At 34.5% G+C, this 27,085-nt stretch overlaps 1 protein-coding gene across 5 annotated transcripts in view; it reads right to left on the reverse strand.

Moving 5' to 3' along the window:
• Positions 1–27,085, reverse strand: part of ds (dachsous cadherin-related 1) — a 456,386-nt gene that overhangs the window by 23,057 nt on the left and 406,244 nt on the right. For all 5 annotated transcript variants that reach the window (XM_074181624.1, XM_074181623.1, XM_074181625.1 and 2 more), the window contains 4 exons: positions 26,359–26,844; positions 9,255–9,433; positions 7,383–7,796; positions 1,219–1,654 (listed from right to left, as the gene is read on the reverse strand). In XM_074181624.1, the coding sequence (XP_074037725.1) occupies positions 1,219–1,654; positions 7,383–7,796; positions 9,255–9,433; positions 26,359–26,844 (1,515 nt within the window). The remainder of the gene's footprint in view (positions 1–1,218; positions 1,655–7,382; positions 7,797–9,254; positions 9,434–26,358; positions 26,845–27,085) is intronic.

The following is a 27,085-nucleotide window of genomic DNA, read 5'->3' on the forward strand; positions in this document are numbered from 1 at the left end:
TTTGGGCAATTAAATTGTTCATAATGTTGTACCGATGTTTTCTTGAAGATATAACCGCATATTGCTTCCAAGTATCGAATCATTATTGCTAAATGATATCATTCCAATATTGCTAAATGTTCACATTTCTTCCTGGTTAATATATTTTTCACAATGTCATCCCAATATTTCGACACCAATGTACTTTTAAATTATAAGGGATTCGTTTTTAGGATAGATAAGTTTTGAGAAAATAAATCTAAGCTATCACTTCTCCATCTTTATACACCACTTGGCAAGCATCATCTTAACGAGCATCAGCCTCCACACTGAGATTTTCAGCCCTGGGCTTGGTATATTCAGCAGCTGAATACTGCGCCCTGGTGTTGCTTAATAGCGCTCACATTGGCCTGGTTGATGTCTAGCTCAACCACACAATGCGGCTCATTATAGGTACTATCGAATCAACACCTACTTTCTGGCTCCCCACGCTTAGCTAAATAGCCCCTCATTACCTCTGTAGAGAGCACGCTCTTGTCAGGGAATTCAAGGAGATCATTAATAATCCTAAACTATCGATCCAGTCCGTTACCCTCGCCCTTGAAAGAAACCGACTCTGCTCCAGGCAATCCTACTATCAGAACTGGAAAATCTATGGATGATGCTGGTTTTCACATAACTGCTGCTGGCGAGAAGAATGGGAGGTCAATCCTCCACTAGCCTACCACAACATGCCTTGCATATCAAGCAAACCACATGGATTCGACCTACCCCGCAAAACATGGTCAACCCTAAATAGAATGAGATGATACCGAAACAATCAGCCACATCGTTGAAGACTGCCTACTTAGGGCCTACACCGGTGACCCCTCTGACTTCCAGACAGCGACTTAGGATGCAATTGAATATATACGTGACTTAGATGTTTGTTTGTAAACTTAATTTCCTTTGTTTTTTATGCTTTTATACAATTATGTTCATGTTAACTTTTGTGATATTAATAAGCCGTACGCTAAATAAATAATACAAAACATTGTGGGAAACTTTCAAAGGAACGAGGAAAGCAACTGAGTTTATTTTGAATAAAAAATATTCAAGTCAATTCTACTCAATTACAGTCAATTTGGATATAGGTTTAATAACCAATAGTTTCCTGACAATGAATAATTATTTTTAATTCAATACTTTTTTTTCCATTCGGGTTCTTTCGAATTTGAAACTGTACATTAAAAAACTTACCCGTAATTTCGTTGATCTGGAAGCTGCTATTGCTGGGAATGAGGCTGTATCTGATAGCAGCGTTTTCACCAATATCAGCATCAGTCGCCAAAACCTTTCCCACGCTAGTGCCTCTTCTCAAATTCTCTTCGATGCTGAACTCGTAAAACTCCTTCACGAACGCCGGATCGTTGTCATTAGCATCCAGGATGTCAACAAGGACTCTTGTGGTAGCCGTTTCGGAAGGGGTCCCGTTGTCAGTTGCTGCCACAACAAGGACGTATTTGTCCTTCGCTTCTCTGTCCAAGTTTCCACGCAGGTAGAGCCAACCACTGTTAGGGAATATTCCGAAGATTTCCTGGTTGTCCGAGTCATCGGAAACGTTCGAAGATAGTAAGCGGTAGGTGATCCTGGCATTGTTACCTGTGTCTGCGTCTACAGCTGTTAGCTGAAGAATCTGAAATAATCGTTTATTTTTATTTTTAATTCTTTCAACATCTAATTTCTAATAGACAAGTAAATAATCATTACATTTATATTGCCTCAAATCAGTTGAGGTAGTCGAAAGAATAGAAGATTAATAAAGATATAACGAAAAAGTTTTTTGGGTTTTCACTCCTCTATCATTGAACAACAAATGTGGAAAACTTCTGTAATATTACGTGCTTCATCTTATAATGTTTCATCGAAAACGGTGCTGATGAGTTGTCAAAACAAATGTTTCATCCCGAAACATCCAATGAGGATGATAGTGTCCTTAGTAAGTAACATTTAATAAGAAAATCAGCCCATGTTACTCGCTGATAATGGAACCTTCTATGGGTGAAAGATTTTTAAAATCATTCGTGACAAAAAACCAAAGTCTCAATTTGATCAAATATTTTCGAAAACCTTTCGGATAAATATCTTAAATAACAAAGTGTAATTATTTCATAGAGTAGAACAAGCAGCCAGAGAGATTCCCCTCAAGTCGATACTGTCATAATCATACTCCAAATCCCTGTAATGACGTCGGTCGGAAACTTCTCGTTACTAAACATCTTATTATCCAACGATAAAAATATTAATAAGGGAAAAATCGCAAGTATGCCATTAGGCGTTGGGAAACAATGGTCCATTGTTTGTTTATACGGACTTTGATGCAGCTTTATGCAAATCTCCGAGCTAAAAGAAGAAATTTTCTGTATTATAGTCTACGAGTCTATCATTTCAACTCGAAAGTTCTCACAGCACAGGTGATGAATCAATGGTTCACGAGGTTGTGTTTGAGAGTAACTAATTTGCAACTCTGAGTGAGTATACTTAATCAAAAGTACAGAAGAATCAGATAGAACAACTTCAGTATCTCAATTAGTTTATCATTATCATGAAAACTGAGGAAAATTGTCGATTTTGAGTGAACCAAATCCCAAATTTTCAAATACGAAGTGGGGTTTTGTGATACCTCAAATAAACGTTATCAACATTCTATATTCAGGGGTTTTCAAATTCACGGTAAGAAACAATAGTAAAATTTGGGATCTGAGAACAGAAAAAAGTCGCTGGGGACCAGATCTGGAGAAAACGGCAGATGAGTAAGCAATTCGAAGCCAAATTTATGCAATTTTGCCGTAGTTTTCATTAATTTGTGACACGGTACATTGTCTTTATGAAACATCACTTTCTTTTCCAAATGGGGCCATTTGCCGTGATTCCGTCCTTCAAACGCTCCAGTAACGCTATGTAATCGTCGCTTTCGTCCTTTTTCATTCCATAATCTTGCCAGCCAACTGTTGTGTCTTTGTACGCTTCGGAGTTGGTTCACCACGTGCAGTCCACTCAGATGAAGATTGTTTTGATTATGGTGTGAAATGATGTAGCCATGTTTCATCCATTGTTACATATCGACGCATACATTCGACGCATACACTACGACCAGAGCTTTCGTATACCCAAATATTCATGCACGACATGTCCAACACGTTTCTTTGATATATTTAGATCATCAGCTTTCTCGATCAACTCCACTTTACGGTCATCCAAAATTATTTTGAAGGCTTTTTTGATGTTTTCGTCGGCAACAGCCTCTTTGGGGCATCCACTGCGTACATCGTTGATTTTTCTGGTGCAAAATACGAATAATGTTTATCAAGCCAAACCTTCGCTTCAACAGTTTTTTTTTTGCCAAAAACCAATGTTTTATCAAGACATAAAATTTCTTTTAATCTATTTTCTGTAAACTAACAAAAGTTGCTTCACTCAAAATGTTCTCTCCCACAAAATAATAGTGTGACAGCTGTGTACACGTGTCTTTTGCAGGTTAGGGAGTCTGTATCTGTGGAGTAGGAAGGGTGAGTATTAGCCCGCTGTACTTAGGCCACATGTGACCTATTGTACATCCTCCCGAGGAGTTGTCCTCCTAGCTCATCATCCATCCTGTCCTTTCCAGGAAGCGGACAGGTCACTGGGAGACATCTCCTTTATATCGGTAGGTGTAGGCCAAGACTCGCCGAACACAACTCTCTTATTGACGATAACTCCAGGAAGTCGCATAGGACATGCCTGACAGTCTCATCTTCCTGTTCACACATCCTGCATAGAGGTGTGTCCACTATCCCCATATTATGGAGGTGTTTTCTTAGTTGACAGTGGCCAGTCAGAAATCCTACTGTTAAGCGTAGATTTTTCCTGGTCATCGCCAGATATTTCTTTTGGCGCCAGCTTCCCAGGATCGCCCAAGGTGATCCTGGTAAGATTGCATCCTTTGATTCCATCCCATCTCTTTAAGGATTGAGCATGGGTGCAATTGATCGAAGTCATCAGGCCGTAGGTGCCACTGGGTCCTAAAATTCTTAGTCCAGCCGTTTCCTTGGCTAAAGGGTCGGCAATGCAATTACCTTTACTCCCGTCGTGCCTTTTAACCCACCTCAAGATTATGTTATTATCTACCGAGGCTTTGGCTAAATCTTGGTGATACTCTAGTACTAGCCCCAAGGTTAAATGTTGTCTGTTCAAGGCTAATAGGGCTTGTCTGCTGTCAGTGCAGATTGTTATGTTTTTGCCTTTTCTGGTTATTTCTTTTGTGACGATTGAGATACCAGCCAGTTCTGTTTGGACCACGCTGGTCTTCCCATTCTCCACTTAATCCTTAGGCTTAGTGATCTGGAGTATACCTACTCCACATCCTGAGCTTTCTTCGATTTTTGAGCCGTCTGTATATATGCGTATTGCATTTATAGCATCTGACTCTGTGAAGGTTAGGGTTAACTAATAGTGATTGGGATTTAATACTAGTAGCGCCATCTGTGTCTCAGCCTACGATCTTTTCAGCATATCTAATAGTTACTGACTTTCAAATTCAACAGGCTGTGTAAGTGCCTTTTATAGCTTTATAATAACAAAATCTATACATATAATTACATTGTAATTAGTCGCTGTCTGTACATGTAAGATATTCGATACAAACCATCATTCGAGATCTTTATCAACGGGATTGCTTGTCGAGCAATCACATGTTTGTCTGTGCCTCTGTGTGTGCATATGTTTGTCTGTACGTTTGTTTGTCTGGTTGTGTGCGCATCTATGTGAGCTAATCTCAGAAATTTAAGGACATGGAGAAACAGTGATGAAAAGGTAATTTTCATATGGGGGGCGCCCCAGTAGGAATATTCGAAAATCCTTTTTTATTGCACATTTAAAACATAGAACGTACCTACATACAGAATTTTAGCCTGTGAAAATTTAGCAGTACGGAAAAACGGTGATGAAAATATAATTTTATTTTATGAACGCGCCTTTCCCCCCGCGGCTGGTGCCCCAGTTGGAACATCCTTTCTCATTGCACATTTACAACATAAAAGGAACCTACATACGAAATTTCGGCCTACGAAATTTCATATGTAAACACTCCCCTTTTATTCTCACCGGGGCGCCCCAGTTGTAATATTCGAAAATCCTTTCATAGTGCGCATCTAAGACCTAAGAAGCACCTTATATACCACATTTTAGCTTCCTAGAAATTACTAGTACGGTGAAACAGAGATGAATGTGTGAGTGTTAAGTGACTGACTTTCGCATTTATAAATATAGATTTCGCATGTATGAGTATAGATTAAAAAAAAATATTTTGAATTATTTTTAAGGCGCAGCAAAAGATCGGAATTACAAAAAAATCGAAGAGGAAGTAGCATCATCTCAGGAATAATATACTGTTCACTTTTTGCCTTTCATGAAACAAATTACTTTTGAACATCAAAGGAACTGGAAGCGTCATTCTGTTTCTGTCTAAAAGTTACGCTCGAATTACTAGACCGGTGGAGCATAATATCAATTGGTTTTTCAATAAAATTTATGGGCGGTTCAGATGAGTATTCAAGGTCACCTAACAAGCGACCTTTTTCATTTTTATTGGACGCTGATTATGACAGTTTTTTTAAGAGGAGGTATAAATTGCGAATACAGGTGAATGTCAGGGTTGGACTGCGATCATCAAAATTTTAATAAGCTGAAGATTTTTCGTAAATATAAAGAATTTGTTCCTCGTTGAACTGTTCATCATATCACAGATAATCGATATTGCTGTTGCCATCTAAAAAGTAAGTAACTGTATAGGTTTTGAGTGGCATTATTTCATACAGTTCAAGTATAATTTTCAAATATTCAGTCAAATCACGACGGAATAATATCCGTTAATGTCAAAGTGACATTCAGTGACAATCAAACAACTTGATGATAATATAAGTACCTGCTATACAAATACCAGAATCATCTTATTCATCAAAAAACCTAGAAATTGTACTAGAATTCACAACTCCAAATAATGAATTCAAACGTAGGGCAGCTTACATTATCGAAAGTTACAACTTTAAACGAAAAACACTAAAATCAATAAGACAAAAAATTCATAACAATAGCACTGCATTCGCAAAAGCAGACAAAACTTCATAAACAGCATTCATCAGATTAGTAATATCGTTGCTAACAGCACTATTTTATAAAATTTCTAAATTCCTGATAATACCGTCTTCTCATCTTCCTTCAGTATCAAAAACTCGCATGAAATAATGAAAAACATCTCCAATATTTAACTTTCACCCAACTCCAATTTGGTTTCTTTCGATTTCACAAATATCTTATCATGCATTACTCCAGAAGAATCATCAAACAGATAGATGAAATGCTCAAAAATCATACAAATCCAATAATTCATTCTGTATTGTTAGTATTGCATTAGTACTGTCAGTATATCTAATGGGTTATCCTCTAAGTCCCATTATTGCTGAAATTTTCTCGAAAATACTATTCACCCAATTTTCAAAATTTGTATTTATTGATATAAATATAATGACGATTTATAACCCGCTTTACAGGTACAGATCGACAATTACAAGCATTCTTTCAAAACATTCCACATTCCACCAACATATAAAAATTACAATATAACTAGAAAGTAAAAACTGAATGAACTTTTTGAACCTCACAAATGAAAGAGGAAGATCAATATTTCTCTTCAAGATGATCACTTGGTGATGAAAACATGTCGAGGTTTTAAAAATTACGGTTTGGTGCTAGGATGAAGCTCCAGTAATATTCATTACTACACCAAACAGTTTCAAACAGTGCATAACAAATACTCAACAGTGTAACCATGTCCACAGATAATTTTGATAAGGGATTGAATTTCATAAAATCAATCTTCCTTTCGAAGATGATCACTTGGTGATCAAAACACGTGTCGAGGTGTTAAAAATAACGGTTTGGTGCTGGAATGAAACTCCAGTAATATTCATTACTACACCAAACAGTTCCAAACAATGCATAACAAATACTCAACAGTGTTATGATGTCCACAGATAATTTTAATAAGGGATTGCATTTCATAAAAATAAATTGCAGTAAATCAGGTTATGTGTTTGGCATAGTTTTTCCATCTGACCGGAAAAATAATCCACCAAACAAACTAATCGGCTTCAAGTAAGAGTTTATTGCGAGATTTTTACTTATTGGCCAATTCCATCAAATAATCGGCTTTGTTAAGTTTAACTTATTTGGTGAAGACTGGATTGGTGTGAGCCACAATAAACCTTCGCGATTTGCAGCGTACAAAAAAATTCACACCAAGATTGGGGTATATTATAAGTTCCGCAAACTAAGCAACTAACCAGACAACATTTCAAAATACTGGTTATAATATCGAGGAAACTTACCTGTGTATTGGCTGGCAGAGACTCCAAAACACTAAGAGAGTATTCGTTCCTTTCGAAGACTGGCGGATTATCATTAACATCCTGTACCTCGACGAACACCGTCAAGTTGGCAGATAGTGCAGGAATGCCCATATCGGTAGCAGTAATGACCAGAGTGTGTCGTTGGGTCGTTTCATAATCTAAATGTCTTGTAATTGTTAGATCGCCCAATTTGGCATCGACTTTGAAGAGGCCCCCGTAAGCGTTGTTGGCAATTTTGTAGCGAACAACGCCATTTTTGTCGGAATCTTTGTCGATGGCGTGGGCGGAATAGAGGGGCAAACCTATTTCGACGTTTTCTGGAACCGAGATGCGGACCGTGGAAGATTCGAACTCGGGAGCGTTGTCGTTTACGTCTTCTATTTCGATGTTTACCTGTAAAATAATTGTCATTTAATTTTTATATGAAAAAGTCGAAAAAGTTCAAATATTGTGTCTGTTGGCCATATTCATCAGGTTAAATGCTTTAAATTTCGTCTACACTTTCGGCAGGCATTATTGAAGACGAAGATGCAACAGGCGTAGTACAGATCGAAGACAAAACAGTTAACATTTACGTTTGATCAGCTGGTTGATAGCTTGCACCCAGTACATCGAATAAAGCTATACTGTATATTTTGACAGTGGATTTGAAATCCACTCAAACAAAAATATGTTCTCAACTATCAATTTTGATTTTGAACAAAGTAAGTAGCAACTCAAAACAAAGCAACTCAAAACAAAAATGCGATCTAAACCTTCAGAGTAATTCACCATGTGAAACAAATCCCATGAAAATTGAAACCTTTTTTCATCACGCGTATTTCATCGGTTTGTAAGGCTGCTTGAATTTATGTTATGTTTATGTTTTAACATCTTTTTCATTATCACGAAACGTGTTGTGCTAATCTCATAAAACCTGCTAAGGTCATTTTAAGTACAGACATTTTAAAAAATTCTCCAAATGTCAATAAATGTTATTCCGTACATATTCCCTCATTGATAAATGCTTTCACAATACTTATAGAGAATATATGGTAATGCCATAATACTAATGGAAACTTAATGAAACATTGTATCCAGATAATTTATTTGTTGTATCTGTTTTAGAGTTCCTTGTTTTTGGTATTTATTGTTTTTATATCATTTCAGTTTCAATTGTCAACCCTTTTGTTACAAATATTTTATATTTGTGCTTTTATTGAAAAAGTTGTAATAATAAATTATTTTTCCACTATATAAAATGTTCCTAAATATGAAATAAATATTTCAGAGGGCGATTCTAGGCATGATTCTCAGAAGAATTTTAAATTCATATCCTAAGAAGTTAGGTTTATGATACGAAAAATTAATTGATATAGAAGATCGCTCATTCAAAATTAAAACATTGTGTCTTGCTCTGTATTTATATTGTACCCCATTTTACATTCCAGTTTGGAAGTGAAGCTTCTAAAAAGGAAGATAAAATTGTATGCAATTAACTTATGAAGAAACCGGACAACTATGGAGGGTTTGGTTGAACTTGAGTGGGTTTTATTCTGAAACATGAATACGTTCCTCCCCTACGTCTAGATTTGAATTAGCAATTATATCAAATTATATGAAGGGAAAAATCCAAATGAGCAGAAACGACTGAACAGTTGATAGTGTATTTTTGAGAGGCATAAATATATATCTGACTATCCCCAAAATGACGATTCAATTGCTGAAATACAAGTAGCTCTAGCCATGCTCGAAATGTCTGAAAATAATAATAGGGTTATGTACTTGATCTAAGTTGGAAGGAGAAATATCAGGAAAAAAATAATATTCAATGTATCCAGTTCAAAGAAAGATTGACAACTGTTTTCTCACCTGTGTATGCCCATATACAGGAGGTTCACCACTAGTAGCTTGAATATTTAGTAGCACGCTTGATTTGCTCTCATGATCCAAGCTTGAAGATGTTATAATGGCTCCAGTAATTGGATCGATTCTGAAATATCCATCTGGATCACCCGAGTTTATGTAGTACCGTATAGTACCCCTACCAGCTGAAAGAAATAAAACAAAAGTTATAAAGATGTTTTTGATGAGAGGCAAATATCGTACCAGATTTTTGGTATGATAGGATCAATTTTTCCAATTTATTTCCTGTCCCAATTCATAATGATGAATTATTTATGAAAGCATATATATGTGGAATGTCCTTTATCAACAAACTTTTCAAAGTTTACTGTGATCATGAAGTTTTACTTTTTGTAACTAATTACAATCACAATCCCAAATATCATTTGGGATAATAGGGTGGCGAGGGGTGAATGACTACCACTTGAACATTTTTGAAATAATACACAGAAATGGATACTCAAAATTATTCTACATTAAAATAGAACTCACTTAAGCGACTCTACAAGAAAGCTGGTGTACTTGATGCACGTCAACTATTTTGTTCGAATATATTTGATAATTTGCAAAATAAAATTTCATTAGAAGTAGTGATTCATCCTCATCATACTAGAAATAGAAATGTGCGCTTTATTACACCTCGATGTGAAAAAACTATTGGACAAAAAATGCCTCTTATCTGGGACCGCGCCTTCACCAAATCATACCAGAAACAAAACATTAACAACTCAAAAATGTCGAAAAAAAAGATGATAGATTATTTGATGGAGAAAGAATTTTTCAGAGATTTTGTAAACCAGAATATTCCCAGATAGCAGTCCAGACGCAGTTCAACCCGAACTCAAGGACAACATACTGATGCTGACCGCGGAAACCTATCCGAATAAATGTATATAATAATAATGCTTCATGTAGATTTTTTTCATCACTATCAGCATTGAGATGGCCACAATACAGTCAAGAAACATTCACATAGCTTCCGTCTTCCCGCTTTTTATTCACAGTTGTACTTTTTTATGTAAAATTTTTTTCTTCTGTGAATAAACCTTATTAGGTATTAATTACCTACATGAAGTTTACCTGAAGACATCAAACTGGCAAAAGGCATGATGAGTATATGTGATAATAGGATTTTTTTGAATCGGTAATATAATTTTTTGAGAAATAATGAAGGAATACCTTCTATTAAAGTTTAAAGAATGTAACAAACACGTAAGAAAATTTATTTTTGTGTAAATCATGATACACTGCGGTATTTCGCTACTTTAGTTTTTTCATAATTGGTTACATAAATAAATTTAAATTGACATTATAGGCTTTGACATTATAGGAAAATTTAAATATTATCAAAGGTAAAAAAATTATTGGTGCATAAGAAATTGAAAGAAAATAGTATCAATGAAGAGACTTTCAAAATTCATCAACACAAGTGATATTTCCGAAATATAGGTAGTGAATATGTGAATTATTTTGTAAGAACAATGATTCATTGATTATGTTCCAGTGAAGAAAGTAAGTGAATATTCATAAAAAATAGGGAATCTTTTTTTTCCACATCGAAAGAAAAATAATATTGTTGCTAGTAGTATTTGCATAAATCTACATTGCCACTAAGACCTATCACAGGTGGAAAACATTTTCACGACAACTTATATTCAAATTTAATTTTTGGATCTATTCAGGTAATCACATTCAAACTTATGCATATTAAAATATTTCATTGTTACAATGACTGTTTGTTGTTAATAGTATTTCCCAAAAAATAAATTCTAGTCTCAATTATTCACTGAATTCAACGAAATTTATAGAAAAAGAAGAAAGGTTTCAGTTTCGTCTTTGAAGAAATTATTATTGACTAACCTTACACGTAATAATTCAGGATTCATATAATAATAGTAATAATATTAAAATGAAGTAACAATAGATTCCGTATATCGATATATCAATCCACCCGATGAAGCAATCACGCATATCGATCTCAAGACTCATTTCTTTAATTATTTCCCACACAATGTTCTTGCAAACTACACCGCGCATTCAATTTTCACATCATCATCTTTGTTCGTCTCCATTATAAATCTGCTTATGTATGTATGACCTTGCTTTAATTAGCATGGCCTTCTTGGATGCATAAAACTTAATTCTCATTTCAGTGATCCGGGTTGGGTTAGAATTTCGTCGAAATAAAACAAAAGCCGCGACGGGGCAGAACCGTAATTAACTAGTCTAGTCCATCATACCGGTGTTCGTTTCTCAAATGTCAAACAGTTTGGAAATTTTGGCGGTGCTTGCTGTTTGACGTTGTCACGAATGAACCAAACGAAAAATGCACATTAAAAAATTCCGCAAGTCAGCTTTCATAACCATAACATTTTAGAAAATATTTAGAAAGGTTTGTTCGGTAACAGGATCAAATTATCTCAGAAAAACAGTTGTTTTCTTGCCAAAGTTTCAAATATAATAAAATTCTTCTTCAGGGCTCTGTAACGATGAGATTTATAAAACATACCTGCCACAAACTTCATAAATGTTGTCGTTTCTTCAAGTTGTTAGAAGTAATAATGAAATTGTTTGCAAATTGAACTGTGGAAACTGTCCCAAATGTTATGTTGGCCAAAGCGGACGTTACATCAAAACACCAGTTCCTGAGCACGTAACAGATTCTATATAACTCAATATCAAAAACCCCACATCCCTTGTTAATCATGAAAGAGAGCATGGGTCACACCATATTCATCTGGAAATCTTTTGAGCGAAATGATTTTATATCCTCAGGCTCGGTAGTGTCAACACTAGAAGAGATCCCGATGTCATAAATACTGCATACTTCAACTCAATCAGTAAAATACCGAAAAACATTCTTTTTTTATTCTGATTTTTTCTCACATCAATAAAAACAAATACCTTGTCAAAATTATATTAAAAGCATTCGTTTGTTTCATGTCGATGTATTGTCTCGAATATTTTATTTGTTTAGGACGTCTGATGATTTTTTAATTCAGTTATAGTTATTATAATTTCATTATTACTTGTCACAACATGAAATATAAAAGTATAAAATATATAATTTATAAAATAAAAAAAAAAATGTTTTATATAAAATTCACTGTTACAGAACCCTGAAAAAGAATTTGATCAAGTTAGAAACTTTGGCAAGAAAACAATTGTTTTTCTGAGATTCTAGACTATTTAACTGATTTCAGATAATATTTATTTACAATCCATCTCCCAATAAAAACTTGTCTGTAATTTCGTTGAGTGTCCGTTATTTACATATATATTTTATTTTCGTCATACCAGGTATTTGCCAATACAATGCTAGTTGCATAGTCTTTAAATTAATTATAAAAATGACCTCGAGACAGGTCCAACATAAGCATTAACGTGGCGTGAATCAATAAGTTTCACAATTAAAATGAGATAATTAACAATTGATATATACGAGAAGACAACGTTGCAAACTGGACAGTTTTGTCTTAGATATATCTATTGAAAAATTTAGGCTTTGAAAATATGTCACTACCGTGTCACACTACAAATTTCTTGATCAAAACAAACATTTCCAGCTGTTTCAACTCATTTCAAAACTTTTCTAGAACTATCAATATATTACTGCTCAACAGATATGTGAACAAATGGACAGGAATTATTAAAGAAGAATCTCTAACAACTACTGCTACTGAAATCAAAGTAAACGCCTCTGTGAATACTATTTTTGAACAAAACTAATTCAATCAACAGGCTAATTTTGGTCTTATTACCTTTTTTCACAAGATAATATCATCGCATGAAAATATACACATTTCAAAGGTTGAATTCCTGAGATATTACTGTAGCTGTATATATAATCATATTACCAATAGCTAAATCAAGAGCAGGTTTTCAGGAGGAATGAAACTCTTCGAAGCAGTTAGCGTGTTCGCATCGTTTTTCCCATTTTCCCTCAAAAAACGACATGAATAATTCGTCACACAAGCTTTCAACGTACTCAAAATTATTGTTCGCGCTTTCATCAGCTCCATATCGATCATAATAATCTGATGAGGTTCAAATGGGGATGATAAGGTGGCAGTCTTGCTACTCTGGCTGCATGATTTTCCTAACTATTTCATATACTTCAAATTATGGTTTATAGGTATTAATTTAGAATACAGACCGATTTTGAGCATATTGTCTGTGGATTATAGATTAGCTCGTCTTAACCATCTTTTCATTTCTGTTTTTAAAGATGGCATTTCGGATCATTTTCAACTTTGCACTTTGTTGTATGGAGTGAAGCATCTAGTATTGTATCAAGGAGCGAAGCATCTAGTAGTAGAACACTGTTTTGAAGAAGATTGGGAATTAACATTTCTTGCAATCACCTCGTCTGATTAAAATTGGAAAATACAGTCCATCATTTGAATTGTCGTACCAACTTTGAATGTGGGATGAAATGATATGTTTCATCTATGTGAATTATTATTAGTTTCTTTCAAAAAGTACTGAATTTCTGATTTGACCACTATTAATTTCATATTATTTTTTTCGTCGCAGAGTTGAAATCTTTTTGTCGTATATATAAAAATTGATGAGATATCGATAAGAAACCCCTTCATCAAAATCATCGTGTATAGTTTTCAGAGCTTTTCTGTTTCTGTTTTATATCTGGAGTGGAAAATGAGGACAACTCCCCATCCTCAACATCGTTCATTTCAATATATATGTATTCTATTAATGGTATTCAACTCGCCCCTCTGCTTTTACACTATCTACATTTTTCACGTCTGAAGAAGTACCATTATCTGCTTCTTATTTCATGAAGGTAATAAAATCTGCAATAACTTCCCTTGTTTGTCCTGTTTTAACTTTGTGTTTAGAAGTAAATCAATTTCCACTATATATATTTTTTGTCGTACACTGTGCTGCCCATCTGTATTATTGCGACTGAGCGCTCTCTCCGTCTTCTAACGCGCATCTCATGGACAGGACCATATCGAAATTTAGAAAGCTCTTCCTACATTCTTCCTTCCTACAAGTTGTACTTTGTTATAAAAATACGTTAATACATGCATCACACTTATTTTGGGTTTAAGATAAATATCACTTACAGATACGTCCCTGTTGGTTGCCGGTTAATTAAATTCAATAATACCAGTAATAAATAGCACGTTAGTTTTTTGTTTGTTTGGGTATTGCGTATTGTGTGGGTCCTTATTAGCATTTAGGCAAACGAGAGCGAGCGACTGTTGTGTGACAGGAGAAACGAGAACGATGGAAAGGGGGCAATTATTTTTCAAGGGATGTATGTGCCTGCATGTCTCAAGTTTGAACAGACGACATTTCGGGAGTATGCTAAGTGAAAAGTGGCCATTGTATTCGACGGGCGGCGCGTCCGCTGTTCAGTCCGAAATGGACTTTAATTCTCATTCGCCGGTTTGGAAGTATCAGCGGTACCCAAACTATTGAAAGAATATTTCGTATTGACAGTCCAACGAGATTATCAACAGAAAATCCTATTATCAGAATTTAATAACATTTTCTATCCCCACTGCTTCAAAAATGAATAAAAAATATTGGCGATTGTCAAAATGTTACTCATGTATATTTGTTGATATCGCAAATATTTCAAAATGAACTCATATGCAAAAGAATTATTATATGGAAACTAATTTTATATTTTATCGGTGAAAATATCGTCAGTTGGCGTTTTTCAGATAATTTTTATTGCTGTAAAACCCCATGAGATTAAATAAAAAATGATCGGCGTCTTGAAGCTTGTCCCAACATTGTTTTACAGTTCATCAAATATTCATATGCATCCGGAACAAACTACTAAAGAATTGTTGGCAATTAAACACATGTAAAATTTTTCAATTTCGTGCTATTGAGTTTTTCTCGAAAAAACTGTTTATAGTACAAGTACACTGTTTTAAACAGTGAAGTTTGAGGTATACTGTGAAACGATGAGCAGCCACAGTCCGTCGCGTATTTCTGCAATGGGGAATGTTCCTCAATTTGGGTTATTACAGCAAATGAAAATTTGAACAAAATAAAGTTGAGTTCAATAATTTATACGTACCTAGATATTCTACTTCAAAAAAGGAAAAGTATCTTTATAAATCAACAATTACGACAAAATATAAATTATAGTTCAACACCACCTCCACAAGCCACATAAACAACAGTTGTTTTGTTATTTATTTATATAGAAGAAGATAGGTTACACACAAAATGTCTTGGAACTCGAAACATAAGTAAACAGAACAGCACGCCTCTGAAATATGTCATCTTTGTTTGTCTCATACAGGTACAGATTCATTGTCCTTTATTAGCGATAACCGATGTTGCCAAATAGTGAAATAGAAACGAATCCCTTTAAATGTTGAATGCATTATTTCATTCCTCTTTTTAAGGTATTTAAATAATTTTGTAAAGGAAAAGGTTGAAATGATAAGTTCAAAATGCGTTGTTTTAGAGCTCTTTTATGAAACCTACTTGATTTTCGTCAGGAGGAACATTCCTCATTCCAGCGACATGATTAAGCCAAATCATATTGGTGTCCATTTTAACCCCCAACAAACTTATCGAAGCAGAAAGTGGAATTGTCTGACCTGACATTATTATATCCGGTTCGGAGACATTTATTTTTTTTGAGAAAACCGATCACTAGGTTTTTGTGGCATTGAATTGAACCTGGTTACTTTCACCCTCTATTCGAAATTACGTCTAGATCCTCATTAAAATATTCAACCCCGTGCTGCCGGTGAAAATCTGAATCCGCAGTCGATGTCCTGGAATCCAAATGATTACATTTGGATTCCAAAGACTTGGAGACAAGTGTGCTGTCGTCAGCAAAGCAATATATTGGATTATTGGGTGTTTTCAATAAGTCGTTGATATACAGTAAAAAGAGGGTTGGGGACAATATGGATGCCTGGGGAACACCAGCGTTGATGGTGAAAGTATTCGAGACATATCCATCGACGGACACTTGCAGAAAACTTTCTTTCGGCAAGCTGAAGAGCCATACACATAAATGATCCAACAAGCCATAACATCGAAGTTTGGCCAGCAAACCCTCTTACCACACACGGTGAAAGGCCTTAGAAATATCAAAGGCAAGATCTCTTGACTCTCCATGTTTCTCGATTGCTTTATTCTAAATATGGGTGACATATGATAGGAGGTCGCCTGTTGATCTTTGTTTCCGAAAGCCATATTGATGATGATGATAGATGTTGAAGCCTGTCAAATATTTGAGGATATGATGGTTTACGGCTTTCTCCATGATTTTTGATATTACTGATAGCAAAGCCACTGATCCATAGTGTTTTGGAAGAGTCTTCTTGTCCTTTTTGGAAATAAGCTAAATGCGAGCAATCTTCAAAAAAAAACTCTTTCCTGTAAGACAGGTTGAAAATTCTGCAAAATACTGTTGCGAGTTCATTTGCACACTTTTAATGTACGATGAAGGGCACTTGTTAATTGTTAATATTGGGCTGTTTCAAAATTCGCCTGACTAGACGCTGCCAAAAAGTAATTTTTGACATTGTGGATTCTAGTGTGGAAATAGTGGGTGGTGCCTTTCACAGAAAATCGACTGTGAAATTGTGGATTTTGTAAAGTTCTGATTAATAGCTTCAGCTACCAACCAGGAGGATCTAAACCCGTTGAGGTTGGCAAGCATTTTTCCTAAGTTTACAGCTGTTGCGAGCATTAACACACCTAATTTGGTTTTCAGCACTGTGATTTTTGCGCCACTGCCGGTAAGCGAGATTTTTGAACCAAGGTTTTCCGTTAGAAGGTCGTTTCATTGAAAAAGGAATATATGCATTCATGGATGATAGAACAACTTCCGTGACTTCAGAAACACAAGTTGATGGATCTTTAGAGCTGAAACGAACATCTAGCCAGGGGAAGTTTCGGAAATGGTCTTCAAGATCCTCCCATTCAGCTGATCTGTAATGCTAAACATTTATCGGTAGTTTACTCAACACTGAAATGAGTTTGTGGTCAGAAGATCCTAATAGAGACCTTACGGTGAATGTGTAAATAATACCACATATCTCCTCTTATACGTTAGATTTTTGAGATTATTTTCAAAAATCACCGATTTCTAGTTGTAAATTTATGTTTATAAGTTGAACTATGCTTGATTCTTTCATCTCTTGTTTCTTTTTGGATCAAAATTTTAATCTTCTTTATATATTCGAAATTTTAGATAATTTTAATGAATGTTAAGTTTCTAGTTCATAGTTGTGAGTGTACGTTCACAGGTTGAACTATTTGTCTTGTTGTACATCTGTCATTATTGTTGCTTTATTTTTTTCATTCTGGTTATAATAGTTAATATTTTCATCTCGGTTGATTTATTTTATTTATATGTTAGAGATTGGTGATCATTTTTATAAATGACCAGTTTTGTTTTCAGTTTATAGTTGTATGAGTAAATTTATAAGCTGAACTATTCTTTATGTTGTACGTATCTCCATCATTGTCACTTCAGTTTGTTTTTGAATTATTCCACTTGGTACTTACTCAATCGTCGTAAGAACCTGAAGAGCTACAATGGTACCACCTATTGAAAATCGCAGATCTTCCTGTCAGTCGTTACGATTTATGGCTTTGGTGAAAAGTTGGTTTGGTGTTTTAAACCCCCAAAAGCCTACCAAACGGGTCGACGACGCTTGTCGCTTCTATGAGACGAGTCCGGGGGACCGAGGGGATACTCGAACAGTTGACAAGCGGCGAGTCACTTTGAAAGCAATGCAGTTTCAGGACAGCTATGCATTTCTGAATACTTCAAATGAAATACGTCTGTGCCCAAATCGAATGTATCTGAAGATCATTATCAATGTGAAATTATGATAAAGCCTAATCGTCAAAACATGTTGCTAACTATTGATGAATTTGGTGTTCATGTTAACTATGAGATCAATTAATTACATGGCTGATAACAACAATAATAAAAATGCTACTTGAAGTATTCGAATATAGCGGAAAACAACTAATTGGAATAACGAAGACAATGAAACTAGTGCGTTGTAAAAAGTAAAAGTAAGTTGATCACTTTTCTTAAGCCTTAGTGACTTTGACTCATATCTTTGCATTGAACACATGGCAAATGGAGAAGACTGTATTGAGGCAGCAGAGAGGTCGCTAATGATAAGATTAATTTCTTCTGATATATTCAAGTCTGATCTGTCTGATATATTCAAGTCTGATCACGATAGGTGAAAAGTATGAAAAAGGAAATTACGGAATAACTAAGAACATCAAGAAAAACATAATGGTTCGAGTAGGAGTAGCAACGTCTAGAGGGTTATTCTACTGCTCTTGTAGACATATTATAGTGTGGGTTACAAGATCCTTTTTTTTGGTCTTCTGTCCAAGGGCACCGAAAATTATGATCCAGGGCCCATTCGATTCAGAATGACCTCCAGCAACTTTTTGAAAAATTTTAAGAGGGGCTCAAAAAAATTTAAAAGTTATAAACAATTTAGTAAAAAAAGGAGGGATTGGTTTTTTGCAAATATCTCGAAAAATTTCAAAGATATCCGAAATTTGAAAAAAGATCTTCGAAGAGGAAGAAATGTACTAAAAAAAGTCTCACCTGCCGGAACTCATCACCAATATTTATAATTTTAATTTAGACGCAAAAATAGTGCTAAAACCGGGCGATTCGCGTCCCGCACGCTCTGGCCGATATGGACCTTGGAACAATAAAAATTATTCAAACCCATTAAATATCATTATCAAGAAAAAACTATTCACATACTTTCTAGACGTTTGAATGAACAAAAATTCATGATTATTTTATTAGATATACTTTACTTATGATGTACTGTTTGGAACCTTTGGTGTAGTAATGAATATTTCTGGAGTTTTTTCCCAACAGCAAATCGTTATTTTCAACACCTCGACACGTGTTTCGATCACTTGGTGATCGAAACACGTGTTTTGAATTCACATAAACACCCTTATAATTTTTTAACTAAAAACCTCAAATTTTGTTTACTTCTTGAAAGCCTTCAAAAAAGATTTCAGTTCGAAAAATTAAAAAATTATGATTTTCCACTTTATTAATGATCAATGATTGAATGAGCAATGAATTTTTTTTTCAATATTAAAATTCATTCGTATTCTTATTATTTAAAGTTACATAAAAATGATTTTTCATAATTTTTAGCTCTATTTGTTTTGAAAAATGTTATGTTATGGGATTTTTATCAGTGATGGATATTATGATTTTTAAAAACAAAATCGTTCCACGAAAAAAAATTTTTTATTGCTTAAAAACGCATTTGTTGATTAACAATTTTTTTTGCTACCAAATATGAATATTGAGACACTATTTTTTTGTAAACCATAATTTCTATTTCCCTTTGATATTTTGAAAAAACTTTTTTTTGTTTATATTTTATTTATTTATTTAATAAACGATTTATTCTAAACGAATTGATTTTTACGATATATTTTTTTAAATACTACAAAAAAAATAACAACCAGGTGTCACTTTTTGTGTAAAAAATTCTTCTTTATTTTTTACAAATTTTGTAATATTTTTCTTCATCCTATAATATATAAATCGTACTTAATATTTAAGTGGGAGAGTAAAACACTAAGTTTATCAATGGATATAGACTTCTAAAAATATATGAATTAACTTTTACAACGAGTTTATCTGTCACTAGAACTTCATGCTGCTATTTATAGACCCAATTTAATTTCAAGAAGTTCAAAATTTGTTTGTGACTGATATTTGAATAAGAATGCCAACAATAATTTTACATAAATTCGAAAAGATAGTTGCTTATGAATATATTGTTGGAACTCTTTTTCGCCCTTTTTCATAAAATTTTACTCGAATTAGCGGAGAAACAATAGTTCCTACACATAAAAATTAAATATCACACTAATGTCAATGAGTTGGAGTTGAAATCAATTTTTTGGTTCCTGAAAGTTTCAATAATAATTAAAGAGTACCGAACATTTCGCAGTATTATTAAATGACTGTCAGTGAGAATTTCTCACAGGCTTCTTACCGAAGGAAGTTCAAGTAATAACTATATAAAGAATTCTTACATGAACGACAGACATTAAACCACTCAAACAAGAATAACTCTCAATGGAGTATTTCCCTGATTGATTGCAGCCGTGCAAAAACCATACATTTCGTTCAGTAGCATTGAATACATTCGAAGCAAAACACTGATTAGATACTTAAAAGATAATCGAAAGTTAGAATTAACAAACATTTTTTTATTGTCGGCTTCTCTGATGCGTTTGAGATAAGAAAATGTTTTTCGTTTTAATTTACGCTTTTCTTAATCGTTATTTTCTCCTTCTTGAAGTATCACTAAAGTACTAGTACGGAATGTAGCGCTGCATTCATTCTAGGAATTTCATACCGAATAAATTTTTTTTTAGCATACCTATATTCAATGATCTGGAAAATGAGTCAACGCACCATTGGTGGTAACTACAGGTGAAACTTGCAAAAAATATGCTTCAAATATATTCATACCGTACCAAAATTCATGAGTTGTTTTTTCATTCTAAGCTAAAAATAATTTTTTGTGCCTGTAGAATACAACATCCTTCGTCGATCTTTGTTTTTGTCTTCAATGTCCTTTTATTTTTTGAACGGGTCAACTCAAAAACTAGAAATTTGGTATAATGAAATTAATGCATAAATACTTTATTTCAAAGTGAAATTGAGTTTCAAGATGGCAACTGAGCGCCATCTGGGAAAAAAAAATAAATAGAAAGGGGGGTCTTCCGATACATAATTTTGAAGCTCCTGTCAAATACTTCACAACCCTAGAATATGAAGTCAATATCTTCACCTACTACAAAATGGCGGAACATTTAATAATTGCCTGAAGACAAACACATCAATATCGATATTTCTAGAAATATTCCTTTTTATCTGTCATATGGCAATTTCAACAAACCGATAAGGTTTGTTAAGTCCATTCCGGAAGAACATCAAGTGCATATAATTGGTGAGATGGTAGTAAATCCTGAACAGTCTACTTATTACGTCTCCTTCTACTGTGCGGAGACTTTTGAAGAGGAATCCATTCAATTAATTGAAGATGACCCTGATCGAAGAACATAGTTCTGCGAAATCATGACGGAAACCATTGCAAGGCATCCTACCTATCTCCACAATATTTGATTTAGTGACGAATGTACATTTTTTTAAACGGCAATGTTCACAGACAAAATTGCCGTTATTGGAGTGACACCAACCCTCACGTTCTCCGGGAAACACGTATCCAATATCCAGAAAAAATCAACGTTTGGGCAGGAATATTGGGAAACCATATTGTAGGACCTCTATTTATTGATCAAAATTTAACAGAGGAACTGTATTTGAATATGCTGGAAACTACTGTTGACCCTCTCATCACTGAAATCGTCGAAGCGAATTCTAATGAATTCTATATGGATATTGCATTCCAATAAGATGGATACTACTTTTCCCGGTCGGATTGGCCGTCGAGGTTCCACAGAATGGCCAGCCCGCTCGCCAGATTTGACACCTCTGAACTTTTTTCATGGGATTATTTAAAGCAAAAAGTGTATGAAACTGAACCTTCTTCAATAGAGATATTGACGTTACTGTGTTCGAAAATGTTCGGCATGAAATATCGGATAGGCTCTTCATATGTCAAGAAGTTCAAGGCATCAATTTCGAGCATCTTCTGAACTGCTTATTACCTCATATCATGTAGTTAAATGTCAATGTATTCAGGCAATTATTAAAATTTCCGCCATATTGTAGAAGTTGATGATTATACTCTAGGATTGTGAAGCATTTGTCAGGAGCTTTAAAAAGATGTGTCACAAAACCCATCCATTTAATTTTTTTCAAGATGACGCCCAGTCGCCATGTTGAAAATTCCATTTCTCAATTTTTCTTCAAAATAAAATATTCATGCAACAATTTCATTATCCCAAATTTCAATATTTTGAGTTGACCCGTTCAAAAAATAAAAGGGGGAAGGGGACATTAAAGAAAAGCACTGTATATCACGACACAGTAGAATAAATATTTATTGAGATATGAAGCTACAAAAACACATCAGATCAACACGGACAAAACTTTCGAAATGACCAATAATTCAGCTGAAGAAACTCGTCAGTTTCATCGGAGGCAAGAGCATTAACTAGCTTCAGTAACTGCGAGTCAGTGCTGACAATATTTACACTCAAAAATATTCAGTTGAGTGCGATTTTCAATTTTTTTTGTAATAAAAATATCTTCTATTTCAATCACTATTATATTAATATGCCATAAATGATTCCATAATATTATATTGTGAATAACGATCTTTTAAAAAAAGATGTTTTTTTTTAAAGAACATGTTATTCACGAAGTGAATCATGAAATGAAAAATTTCTCGTAGTAAGGTGAAACATAAAATTCACTACACACTAAATACATAAAATCATAAATTCAACATAGGCGTGGACAAAGAATCTTCAATAGGTAATAAATGGTTTCAAAACTTTCCACAAACATAATTGAATACCGATCTCAAAAATTTTGACACGTTTGGAGTTATCAAGTATTTGGAGAAATCCATCACCGGTATGATTTTCAGTCGTTATGAAATGAATTCAAATTCATCTTCCGGCCTATATGTTCAAACCCCTAGAAATCACATAACTCTTTGTATGACCTCTTCAACATTTTCAGTCGTTACTGTACTATAAAAATGCAAAAAATGTCGAATATTTCTCAATGAAAAAAATAAACTTATGATGCACTGTTTGGAACTTTTGGTGTAGTAATGAATATTAATGGAGTTTCTTTCCCAACACCAAATCTTGAAATTGAATTTTTGTGAATCTTTGATATTGCAGTCAGTTTCTTTTTGTATTAAAACTTCTTTACGCGCGCTCGGCTCAAGGAGTAAGCTGGTGAATACGTGACGAGAGCGTTACGAAAAATGTGATCGGGCGAGGCGAACGGAAGTTGAGCTCCGCTGTCTAGTTTCTCAAAAATTATTCTTTGAGATTTCTATGATGGAGTGATCCCTGGTAGTAAATAGATACTAGAAAAAAATGAGGATCAGAGTATTGAAGTGATTAACTTTGGTCTTTAGTAGTGGATATTTCCAATTATTACGGCAAAATTGGTTGAAGAACTGTAACGTATTGTATTGTCAAGTTCATTCAACTCACATCGCGTTTATGTGGCAACAATTCCCAATACGATGATTAGAAATTTTAACACCGTTCAGCGAGAGCATTTAAAATTTCAACAAGCGTTACACCGTTTTTTCCCAAGGTTGAATACATCCTCACGCAAATTATTGTGTTGTTGAAGACAAAACGCCAATAAAAATAGTCGTAACTTCAATGTTTCATTTTATTGTATCCAGAGAAAGTCATAAAATCGCTATAAAGGTAGACATTCGATAACATTGAATCCCATGAACTCCTGTGCCCATTGAAATAATAGCATCACGATTCCTAATTACATTTTCTGCCATTTTATGGTACGGTGCGGTCTTTGAAGAGAACAAGATTATTAGGCTGTTCCAATGTAAAAAAGCTTGAAACTTAATGCGACACAAGTTAGAAACCAATTATTAACATTACATTGGAAACGAATCCCGATTTGAAACCAATTTTACTATCAACTAGCCGACCCCATTGTAGCTTACTGCCAAATGAATAACATGCTTCAAGTATTATCATATTATTCGTCACGAATTATGTGCATTGATTCAGTAATATTTCCATGATTCATAGATCTTGTTTGTCTATAGACCATATTACTTAGGTTATTCCTCAAACTACACCTAAAACGATATGATCTTCAAAAACTTATTTTTTTAAATATGACATGTTTCGCTATCACAGTAGCTTCTTCATAATGAAAACTAATTATTTACTCTAACTTCTATAGACCCCATGCAATCACGAGTGAGAACTACCTGATCAGGTACATACTTGATCATAATTACCTAACCTATAGCATCTACCCAACTTTTTTATACCTCAGGTACATACTCAATTATTGTGACCATCTCTTTCATGAAATACTAAAATTATAATAGATTTACTCGAAAGATAGGCGCAATGCGTACGGCAGCTCTTCGTCGGTATGCACTATGGACTACTACCACTATGCACGTGGATTTCGTTCAAAAACACTTTTCTATATCCTGAAATTTCAGCAATTGAATATTTTGTTTTATAAAGTTGAGCGCCACACAGTCAATAAAATGAATTATACATGATCTGGTCGACTGTGAAACCAAATCTAATCAAATTTAATTCTTTAAGTCACGGCAATGAAATGGAACTATAAAAATCAGATATTCTGAAGATACTTGACGTTCACAAAATACTGGCTGGTAAATTGAATAAGGGTAGAAATCAAAATCTGAATGTGCTCCAAATTTGCCATTTAATCATGTGTGAGACAAATTGTAATAACTCAATAATGACCGTAGATAAAAGTACGCTTTCATTTACCTAAGGATAGTACAGGTAAAATATCAGGAAAAGTATTACTTATAAGATTCATGTCATAGAAAAAAATAATTATTAGAAATGGTGTTAAAAATTACCTCACCAGAGTAAACGCAGTTCAGGTTTACATTATAAATGGATCAACTCAAAATTCAATAATTGTATCATGTTAATAAATCAGTATTTCTAATGCAAAAAGTAGTTATTTTCGCAAAATTGAGTCAAGTGTAAGTAATATTTGCCTGTTAGTTTCTCGTCGAGCTGTAGCTGCAGTTTTCTTCGACCAGGAACGGGACAGACTTGGAGCACGTACTATTCTGATTTTTAAAATGGACTTGGGCTATCGTGTGGACGTGGACAATAACATTTATCGAACTGGACGAATGAAAAACCCACCATTCGATAAATTATCTGAAAATCTATTCCGTAAGGCAATCAGAGATAGAAGTCCTTGTTCTTCCCTCTTTAATGATTCCAAACAAGTTCTGTAGAAGCTCTTCTGCAGAAAAACTATTGCAAAGAGTCTCCAATACTAAAACCCTGAAAAAACAATTTCCATAATGGAAATTCATTCAAAAGTTCGATTCACTAAAAGGTGAATCTCATATGCAATTGAAAGGTTCGAAATGAATTTTCATACCTTCTGAAACGAAGGGTTCCGTTAACCAAAAAAATTACGAATAACGTTCTCAAAGAAATGGCGTCGCTCGTTCTGGAAAAGTGGTCGTGACCCAGTATAATCCTCAGGAAGTGCAGCCTTTTATGGAACTGTCAAAATCTATATATGAAACTATATACGAAACAATATCGTTCAAATTCTTGAAATTGGACCACACGGCTCACCACTAAACAAATCCCTGCACTGGTAGTTTTTGTTGAATCTTGTTGTCGCAGAACAAAAAGTAGATAGTTGGCCACTGTCACTTCTTTACGATTTCATTATTCAATCATCATTGAAGTTTCGAACTTCAGGAACAACAGAAAACATGAAGTATCCCGTTCTGTCAGAAACGACGGAGTTAAAGTTGCAGTTTTAGAACATGTATAAATGGATAATCGACAATCTGTCAGACAAATAGCTAGATTCAGCCTAGCACCACTTAAGAAACCTATGATGGGTTGAAACAACGCTATCTGATATTGAATCATGAATACGTTGTGTTTCAGCTTTAATTTACAGTATTTTGTAGAGTTGTGAAATTTTTTGTGTTTCATGTACTTGAGTCAATGAATTTTTCCGCAAAAAAATTACCTCTTTGTATTTGCAACGACAGGAAGACTCAAATATAATATAAAGTTATGAGAATGTCATTTGAAAATTAAAATTATGGGTAGTTCTTTAGGAACTGAAATGGTTACAACGATTCAAAAAATAATCTCAGGTCATTCTGGCGTCTTCAAAGACCGCATTTGTTCAATTTTTCCAGCTTTACAAATAACGGAAATATCACTTGTTATACATCAATTCCTTTGGGACAAATTCAAGTACAATTAACGACTTAGACCACTTACAGATTTTTCTGAACATGTATTGAGAGAAGTCAAAATGTCGTATATTAGTATGAATGAAATACTTTCAGCTATAACTTACCATTATCAAAAACGGTAGCTTTCACGTTGCCCACAGAAGTTCCTCTTCTGACATTTTCACTAACAGAGTAGGTGTATCTAGAATGTTCGAAAATAGGCGGCCTCTGAGCGGAATCTATCACGCTGATGAAAACCTCAGCATCCTTCAGAGACTTCAAGTTACCTCCGTCGACAGCGCTTATATTCAGTCTCTGATAAGGTTGTATTCTAGCCGAAAGCAAATTAGGCCTGCTGAGGAAAATCTCCCCTGTTGCCCTTTCTATCCTGAAGAGCCCTGCTTCGTTTCCTGCTACGATTTTGTAGGTCACGGTACCGAATTTTCCAGAATCGGCATCGGTGGCCGCTACGACGACTATCGGAGTTGTGGCTGAGGATGACGAACCCCTTTCGCGGAGCGAAACGTAGTATTCCGGTGGGTAGAAAATAGGGCGGTTGTCGTTGACATCGGTGATTTGGATTTTGAGCATGGCTGTGGTACTTAGCCCCCCTGAAAAAAAACAATGCTTTGTTATGGATATTTTTCTCAATGTAGACCACACATTTTTCACAGTAAAAATATGGAACAAACAAATAATTAATTCGTGATGTAGAAATTTGAATTCCTTCATCATGATCATTTCGTTTGACTCATAAGTAGAAATAATTCAAATCATCACTACAAAATGGCTATTGCTTAAAACTTTTGCAGTAATGAATGATTTTTAACATGGCTCCAACTGTAATAAAGG

The sequence above is a fragment of the Leptinotarsa decemlineata genome, unplaced genomic scaffold (genome assembly GCF_025532065.1).
Source record: "Leptinotarsa decemlineata unplaced genomic scaffold, Ldec_3_MD MMD2_tig00026314_RagTag_RagTag, whole genome shotgun sequence".
Classification (NCBI taxonomy): Eukaryota; Metazoa; Arthropoda; class Insecta; order Coleoptera; family Chrysomelidae; genus Leptinotarsa; species Leptinotarsa decemlineata.